The 10,000-nt window shown below is 45.6% G+C and overlaps 1 protein-coding gene across 1 annotated transcript in view; it reads left to right on the top strand.

The window, feature by feature from the left end:
- Positions 1 to 10,000, top strand: part of LOC143301085 (vesicular glutamate transporter 1-like) — a 45,119-nt gene that overhangs the window by 3,685 nt on the left and 31,434 nt on the right. Inside the window, exons 2-4 of the mRNA XM_076615091.1 lie at positions 3,125 to 3,256; positions 5,564 to 5,729; positions 6,688 to 6,806. Of these exons, the coding sequence (XP_076471206.1) occupies positions 3,125 to 3,256; positions 5,564 to 5,729; positions 6,688 to 6,806 (417 nt within the window). The remainder of the gene's footprint in view (positions 1 to 3,124; positions 3,257 to 5,563; positions 5,730 to 6,687; positions 6,807 to 10,000) is intronic.

The raw sequence follows: 10,000 nt of genomic DNA, 5'->3' as shown, positions 1-10,000 counted from the left end.
AATATTAACACACCTTGCACAATGTTCACTGTTCCAATACACACCATTTACAATGTTAACACACCTTGCACAATGTTCACTGTTCCATTACACACTTTGCACAATGTTCACTGTTCCATTACACACTTTGCACAATGTTCACTGTTCCATTACACACGTTGCACAATGTTCACTGTTCCATTACACACCATGTACAATATTAACACACCTTGCACAATGTTCACTGTTCCATTACACACCTTGCACAGTGTTCGCTGTTCCATTACACACCATACACAATGTTAACACACTTTGCACAATGTTCACTGTTCCATTACACACCATGCACAATGTTAACACACTTTGCACAATGTTCACTGTTCCATTACACACCATATACAATGTTAACGCACCTTGCACAATGTTCACTGTTCCATTACACACCATGCACAATGATCACTGTTCCATTACACACCATTCACAATGTTAACACACTTTGCACAATGTTCACTGTTCTATTACACACCATGCACAATGTTAACACACTTTGCACAATGTTCACTGTTCCATTACACACCATGCACAATGATCACTGTTCCATTACACACCATTCACAATGTTAACACACTTTGCACAATGTTTACTGTTCCATTACACACCATTCACAATGTTAACACACTTTGCACAATGTTCACTGTTCCATTACACACCATGTACAATGTTCACTGTTCTATTACACACCATTCACAATATTAACACACCTTGCACAATGTTCACTGTTCCATTACACACCATTCACAATGTTAACACACTTTGCACAATGTTCACTGTTCCATTACACACCATGTACAATGTTCACTGTTCTATTACACACCATTCACAATATTAACACACCTTGCACAATGTTCACTGTTCCATTACACACCATGTACAATGTTCACTGTTCTATTACACACCTTGCACAGAGTTCACTGTTCCATTACACACCATACACAATGTTAACACACCTTGCACAATGTTCACTGTTCCATTACACACTTTGCACAATGTTCACTGTTCCATTACACACTTTGCACAATGTTCACTGTTCCATTACACACCATGTACAATATTAACACACCTTGCACAATGTTCACTGTTCCAATACACACCATTTACAATGTTAACACACCTTGCACAATGTTCACTGTTCCATTACACACTTTGCACAATGTTCACTGTTCCATTACACACTTTGCACAATGTTCACTGTTCCATTACACACTTTGCACAATGTTCACTGTTCCATTACACACCATGTACAATATTAACACACCTTGCACAATGTTCACTGTTCCATTACACACCTTGCACAGTGTTCGCTGTTCCATTACACACCATACACAATGTTAACACACTTTGCACAATGTTCACTGTTCCATTACACACCATTCACAATGTTAACACACTTTGCACAATGTTCGCTGTTCCATTACACACCATACACAATATTAACACACCTTGCACAATGTTCACTGTTCTATTACACACCTTGCACAGTGTTCGCTGTTCCATTACACACCATACACAATGTTAACACACTTTGCGCAATGTTCACTGTTCCATTACACACCTTGCACAATGCTCACTGTTCTATTACACACCATTCACAATGTTAACACATCACTGTGTGTTAATGCCTTGCACATCACTGTGTGTTAATGCCTTACACATCACTGTGTGTTAATGCCTTACACATCACTGTGTGTTAATGCCTTACAACGCTGTGTGGCAATGCCTTACACATCACTGTGTGTTAATGCCTTGCACATCACTGTGTGTTAATGCCTTACACATCACTGTGTGTTAATGCCTTACACAACGCTGTGTGCCAATGCCTTACACATCACTGTGTGTTAATGCCTTGCACATCACTGTGTGTTAATGCCTTACACATCACTGTGTGTTAATGCCTTGCACATCACTGTGTGTTAATGCCTTACACATCACTGTGTGTTAATGCCTTACACAACGCTGTGTGTCAATGCCTTACACATCACTGTGTGTTAATGCCTTGCACAACGCTATGTGTCAATGCCTTACACATCACTGTGTGTTAATGCCTTGCACAACGCTATGCTAGGCTCTCAAGGACAGACCAGCTTGTTGGGTTCATGCACAGGTCAGCCATCAGCTCCTTCACCGTCTTTCTTTTTAAGTAGATGTGGTGCGAGTACATAGATCTGACCCTAGCCTTTGACATGACACCTCCTTGAGAGTAAACGACTGAAAGTAATGTAGAAGGAGCTAGTGAAAGTGATATAGATAGTGAAAGTTATATAGAAAGTAAAAGTGATATAGATAGTGAAAGTGATATAGATAGTGAAAGTGATATAGAAACTGAAAGTGATATAGATACTGGAAGTGATATAGAAAATGAAAGTGATATAGGTCGTGAAAGTAATATAGAAAGTGAAAATGAATGTGATATAGATTGTGAAAGTGATATAGAAAGTGAAAGCAAAAGTGATATAGATATAGATAGTGAAAGTGATACAGAAAATGAAAATGATACAGGTTGTGACAGTGACATAAAAAGTAAACATGAAGGTGATATAGTTAGTGACAGTGATATAGAAAGTGAAAATGGAAGTGATATTGAAAGTGAAAGTGATATAGAAAGTGAAAATGAAAGTGATATTGAAAGTGAAAGTGATATAGAAAGTGAAAATGAGAGTGATATAGAAAGTGAAAGTGATACAGAAAATGAAAGTGATATAGATAGTGAAAATGATACAGGAAGTCAATGTGAAAGAGAAAGTGATAAAGAAACTGAAACTGAAAGAGAAAGTGATATAGAAAGTGAAATATATAATGATATAGATAGTGTAAGTGAAAGAGAAACCGATAAAAAAAAGTGACATTGAAAGCGAAAAGTGATAGTGATATAGAAATTGAAAGTGAAAGAGGAAGCGATATAGAAAGTGAAAGTGAAATTGATATCGAAAGTGAAAATGAAAGTGATATCGAAAGTAAAAGTGCTATAAAAAGAGAAAGTGATGCAGAAAGTAAAAGTGTTATAGAAAGTAAAAGAGAAAGTACCGTAGAAAGTGAAAGTGAAAGAGAAGTGGGAGAAGGCCCAGTGCCCATGGTGGCCATGTTTCAGGCTGGTGAGAACAGACCATGACGACCGGACCTTGGTCAAATATGAGGAGCTGGACGAGGTCTCCTCCTCCGAGGGGCTTGAAGGAAGTGGCAGACCCAAACACGCAGCCCCGGACCTCTGCGGCTGTGTCAGGTGAGCAGCACTGGCCTCACCAACACACACTCAGTCATGCACGCGTACAGACAGACAAAAGGACAGATGGGATATATATATATATATATCGGAAGGTGTACATACACATGGATTATATAGGAAGCAAGGGGGCCGATTCTTCTTGTTGTTGCTGTTGTTGTTGTTGTCTGTACAAAAGAGACGAAGAGAGACTGAAACACAGTTTCAGAGACAGAGAGAGAAGTGGGAGGGGGGGGGGGGGGGGGGCTACAGTAAAAACGGCAAACTGAACGAGTGAGGGTGGGGTGTGGGGAGGGTGGTGTCTTGATCGACGTTGTGCGGAAAAGACAAGACAAGAGAGGCAAGGCCTTCAAGACTCACATGTGATACACTTTAAAAAAAAATCCAAGCTTTTTATGTATCGAGTATAATTTCAAAATGTAATGTTTAAGATGAGAAAGATCAGTTTAAAGCAAATTAAGTCCCCTAGCATTAATTACAGAGTAATTTCCCTTTTTTTACTATCTGCACCAAAACGTTTGCAAAATAAATAAAACTTCCATGCTTAGCAAAAGAAGTTGCTGTTTGAACAAAAAAATGATAATAATGACTGCTCTTGTTGTTGGGTCAGAATATCAGATCAAAGTGCCAAGTTTAGAGAATACAAAAATATAAATATAACAGTAAAAGCAGTTTGCATATAATTAGGCTTCATTTCTTTTTTTTCTTTTTCTTTTTTTGCCCATCCCAGAGGTGCAATATTGTTTTAAACAAGATGACTGGAAAGAACTGAATTTTTCCTATTTTTATGCCTAATTTGGTGTCAACTGACAAAGTATTTGCAGAGAAAATATCAATGTTAAAGTTTACCACACACACACACACACACACACACACACACACACACACCGGGTTAAAACATAGACTCACTTTGTTTACACAAGTGAGTCAAAAATTATGGTCACCTCTTCGTTCGTCCTGGCAGCCATGTTGACACGTTTAACACCTTTTCGCTTCACAAAACCACCAAACACCACCCCCCGCCACCTCCCGCGGTGATGACAATGTATTGTGGCGGTGATGACAGGTGTGTTGTGGCGGTGATGACAGGTGATGATGACAGGTGTGTTATGGCGGTGATGACAGGTGTGTTGTGGCTCTGATGACAGGTGTGTTATGGCGGTGATGACAGGTGTGTTGTGGCGGTGATGACAGGTGTGTTATGGCGGTGATGACAGGTGATGACAGGTGTGTTATGGCGGTGATGACAGGTGATGACAGGTGTGTTGTGGCGGTGATGACAGGTGTCAGTGTGTGATGATGACAGGTGTCAATGTGATGAAGACAGGTGTCAGAGTGTGGTGATGACAGGTGTCAGAGTGTGGTGATGGCAACTGTCATTGTAGTGGTGACAGGTGACAGTGCGGTGATGACAGGTGTCAGTATGATGATGACAGGTGTCAATGTGATGACAGGTGTCAGTGTGTGGTGATGACAGGTGTCAATGTGATGATGACAGGTGTCAGTGTGGTGATGACAGGTGTCAGTGTGTGATGATGACAGGTGTCAGTGTGGTGATGACAGGTGTCAGTGTGTGATGATGACAGGTGTCAGTGTGATGACAGGTGTCAGTGTGGTGATGACAGGTGTCAGTGTGATGATGACAGGTGTCAGTGTGTGATGATGACAGGTGTCAGTGTGGTGATGACAGGTGTCAGTGTGTGATGATGACAGGTGTCAGTGTGGTGATGACAGGTGTCAGTGTGTGATGATGACAGGTGTCAGTGTGGTGATGACAGGTGTCAGTGTGTGATGATGACAGGTGTCAGTGTGTGATGATGACAGGTGTCAGTGTGTGATGATGACAGGTGTCAGTGTGGACGGAGGCACCAGATGGCAGTGTGTGATGATGACAGGTGCCAGTGTGTGATGATGACAGGTGTCAGTGTGATGATGACAGGTGTCAGTGTGGACGGAGGCACCAGCTGGCAGTGTGTGATGATGACAGGTGCCAGTGTGTGATGATGACAGGTGTCAGTGTGGTGATGACAGGTGTCAGTGTGGACGGAGGCACCAGCTGGCAGTGATGACAGGTGTCAGTGTGGTGATGACAGGTGTCAGTGTGGTGATGACAGGTGTCAGTGTGGACGGAGGCACCAGCTGGCAGTGATGACAGGTGTCAGTGTGGTGATGACAGGTGTCAGTGTGGTGATGACAGGTGTCAGTGTGGTGATGACAGGTGTCAGTGTGGACGGAGGCACCAGCTGGCAGTGTGTGATGATGACAGGTGTCAGTGTGTGATGATGACAGGTGTCAGTGTGATGACAGGTGTCAGTGTGGACGGAGGCACCAGCTGGCAGTGCTGAGCAGTGTGGGCTTCCTGCTGTCCTTCGGGATCCGCTGCAACCTGGGGGTGGCCGTGCTGGACATGACCTCCAACACTACCAGGGACAGGGACGGCGACGACGTCATCCGCCGCAATGAGACCTCGGGGGTGTGTTCCCCTCATCATCATCATCATCGTCAGCATCATCATCATCATCATCATCATCATCAAAGTCGTCATTTTATTCCTTTAGCGAGTGACGCCTGTACTGCCAAGGCTCCTTGCGCCATTGCCATATCATGAAAACCCTGTGACCCAGGTTGTGCCGACAATGTAACTGACCTCTGATCTTGGCTGTGCCGACATTGACCTGTAACCCTGTACTGACATTGACCACTGACCGTGCCTGTGCTGACATTGTCCTGTGACCTTGGCTGTGCTCACATTGATCTGTGACCCTGACTGTGTTGAGATTAACCTGTGACCCTGTGTTGACATTGTCCTGTGACCCGGTGTGTGCTGACATTGACCTATGACCCTGGCTGTGCCGACATTGACCTGTAACACTGTGTTAACATTGACCTGTGACCTTGTGCTGACATTGACCTGTGACCTTGGCTGTGCCAACATTGACCTGTGACCCTGTGTGTCCTGACATTGACCTGTGACCCCGTGCTGACGTTGACCTGTGACCGTTGTTGTGCTGACATTGACCGGTGATCTTGTGCCGACATTGACCTGTGACCTTGGCTGTGCCGACATTCATCTGTGACCCTGAGTGTCCTGACATTGACTGTGACCCTGTGCTGTGATGTCATTGACCTGTGACCCTGGCTGTGCTGACAGTGACCTGTAACCTTAGCTGTGCTGACACTGACCTGTGACCCTGGCTGTGTCGCCATTGACCTGTGACCCCGGCTGTGCTGACGTTGACCTGTGACCCTGGCTGTGGTGACACTGACCTATGACCCTGGCTGTGCTGACGTTGACCTGTGACCCTGGCTGTGCCGACATTGACCTGTGACCCTGGCTGTGCTGACATTGACCTGTGACCCTGGCTGTGCCGACATTGACCTGTAACCCTGGCTGTGCTGACGTTGACCTGTGACCCTGGCTGTGCCGACAGGAGGCGGAGTTCAGCTGGACGCCGGAGACGATCGGCATGGTGGACAGCTCCTTCTTCTGGGGCTACATCCTGACTCAGGTCCCCGGGGGCTACCTGGCCTCCAGACTGCCCGCCACCAGGTCAGTGCCACACCTGGGAGGGGGGGGGAGGAGGGGGAGAAGGTGAGTGGGGAGGGGGGGGGCTGCGTGGCTTCCAGACTGCCCTCCATTAGGTCAGTGCCACACCTGGGAGAAGTATTTGGTCTGGTGGGTAGTTTATGTCCAAAGGTTGATGCCGGAAAGAGAGAGAGAGAGAGAGAGAGAGAGAGAGAGAGCAATCAGAATGAATAGAGAAAGAGAAACAAAAATTCGAGAAAAAATAAAAAGCCGAACAGAGACAGACATAAAGACTGTCGGACACAACCCAAACCCGCACACAGGCCGAGAGACCCGGACAGAGAAAGAAACGGTAGCTGGGACCTTGTTGCCCCGTCAGCCGCCATGGTTAGTGAGGCAGATCGAGCGCCATCTATTTCCTCTTCCTCCGGCTCCAGGGAGGCCACTCACGACCGGACAGTGCTAAGACCTCAGAGTTCCGGCCCAGCCAGGGACTGGGTGCAGATGTTAGTGTGATGTGTCACACACACACACACACACACACACACACACACACACACACACACACACACACACACTCGCGCGCGCGCGCGCGCGGGCATAGAGAGAAACAGAGAGAGAAGACAAGACAAGAAAAAGCAAGAGAAATCCTTTCTTAACAAGACTAAAAGAAAAAAAAAAAACAAGTTACATACTTGTTTACATCAAGCGTATCTGAGGAAAGACTAAATTAAAGACGAAATGGAGAAAGTTTATAAAAACTATGGATTGTAAAATAAGACTCAAAAAGTGTCCAACGTCTCAGTTCATAGGGCTGTCTTCGCGGACTGTGTTAGTTGGAAATGACAGATGAGGTCACCGAAAAGCATTGGAAGATTGTATTGATCAGTAAATGGAGGCGAGGATGAACAGTTAAGTGAGTAGAGATTCAGACGGGGTGGAAGAGGAAGATCCAAAATGGGTAGGAAGGCGGGTGGGGAAAGGGAAATGGAGAGGGTGGAGAAAAAAAAGGGGGGGGGGGGGGGCTTAGAGGTGGGGGGAGAGGGGGAAGGACAGGAAGAGCAGCCTGTGGTTAGAAGAGGGGTGGGGGCAGGCTGGTGATGCCACTGGTCCTTCTCTCGTGTTGAGGTCCACTGGAGTGGAGTGTGCCAAGGCGGGCGATTATGTGTGACTCCATGTGTTTTCTGTATGTTCTGTCCAGTTGGTTCTGCCGTTCTGCTACAATCTGGACAATGGTGAGACTGTGCTGGGCGCTGTGGAAGTGTTGACCGATGGCGTGATCGTAGTTCAGCCTAACTGATCGCAGGTGTTTCCCCCACATATACTTTGCCACACAGGGTGGAGGTCAGGATGTGTACTGTATTGGTGGATCTGCAGTTGTGTGTAGACTTGACAGAAAAACGTGTGCAGAGAGAGAGAGAGAGGGGGGGGGGGAAGAGAGACAGAAAGACAGAGAGATGGAGGAAGAAAGTGGGGCCATGAGTGGCAAGTGGAATGGCAAGGGTTGGGGGAGTTGGGCGGGGGGGAGGGGGGGGACCACTGAGGTTGACACCGTTTCTTCATGTAGTCTATGGCCTCTCACAGGGAGCTATGATATTGTTTCTTCATGTAGTCTATGGCCTCTCACAGGGAGCTATGATATTGTTTCTTCATGTAGTCTATGGCCTCTCACAGGGAGCTATGATATTGTTTCTTCATGTAGTCTATGGCCTCTCAAAGGGAGCTATGACACTGTTTCTTCATGTAGTCTATGACCTCTCACAGGGAGCGATGACACTGTTTCTCATGTAGTCTATGGCCTCTCACAGGGAGCGATGACACTGTTTCTTCATGTAGTCTATGGCCTCTCACAGGGAGCGATATACTGTTTCTTCATGTAGTCTATGGCCTCTCACAGGGAGCGATGACACTGTTTCTTCATGTAGTCTATGGCCTCTCACACGTAGCGATATACTGTTTCTTCATGTAGTCTATGGCCTCTCACAGGGAGCGATGACACTGTTTCTCATGTAGTCTATGACCTCTCACAGGGAGCGATATACTGTTTCTTCATGTAGTCTATGACCTCTCACAGGGAGCGATATACTGTTTCTTCATGTAGTCTATGAGAAGAGACAAGACAAAATGCTGTAATTTCGAGGACAACAGGTTTTAGCAATAGCTTCTTTTCATCCAGTCCCTCATCCTGTATAGGGTCTTTGCTACATAGTAACACACACACACACACACACACACACACACACACACACACACACACACACACATGCTGATACATACTGTCGTCAGACCGACAAACAGGCAGACAGACCGACTTGCAGACAGGCACACAGACGGAGAGACGAAGTGATGAACCCAGATGTTTCAAGCCATTCAGGCAAATTATGTCCAAAGTCTGCATTCGTCTTCCGCTTCTGGATCGACCTTTGAACACAAAGAACACCGGATGTTCCCCTTTTGTAGCGCGCGCGCACACACACACATCCTAAAAATAAATCTCCCAAAATACGAATGTCAAAGAACCAGAGCCAGCTGTCCCCCCCCCCCCCCCCAATCTTCCCCCCTCACCTTCCCAACATTCCCCGAAAAAATAGTTATTAGATCAACCATTCATTAAAAGCTAAACCAGTGACATGAAAGAACCAAAATCCCATCATACCCAGAACAATATAAACACCAAACCAATCTTCACACAAACGCACATGAAAATTATTGCATCGTGAGAAACACAATACAAGTGAACAAAACCTGTCTTTAAAAATGCTTCATTAACAAGCAGACCACAAACTCTTTTGCCTGCAGCATGTGTTGACACGTTTAAACCGTCTGAAACGGATCCCCCCCTTTTTTTGTGAATTCAAAATGTGAGTAGACATTCGTGTTGTTTGGGTGGGTGCATCAATGATTTCTTTTCATCGTTGTAAAAGCGATGTGTGATAGTATGCTGTTCCTTTTTTTAAAAATATGTGTTGTTTGTATGGGTAAACCAATGTGTCACGGCTCGTGGCATTCATTGTGCGTGTGTTCGTGTGTTCGTCTCCCTTCCCATCCTCTCCCTTTCCCCTCTCCCTTCCCCTCCTCTCCTTTTCCCTCTCCCTTTCCCCTCTCCCTTCCTCCCCCCTTCTCTCTCCTTTTTGCTCTATCGTTCTCTTGTGTGCTCAGATCAGTTCCGAACTGAAGCACGTGAATCTGTTGTGATGTGTCTGTCATGTCCGTATTCC

The sequence above is a fragment of the Babylonia areolata genome, chromosome 27 (assembly GCF_041734735.1).
Source record: "Babylonia areolata isolate BAREFJ2019XMU chromosome 27, ASM4173473v1, whole genome shotgun sequence".
Lineage (NCBI taxonomy): Eukaryota > Metazoa > Mollusca > Gastropoda > Neogastropoda > Buccinidae > Babylonia > Babylonia areolata.
Note: the sequence above shows the minus strand (reverse complement) of the source record. Positions and strands in the feature narration are given on the sequence as shown.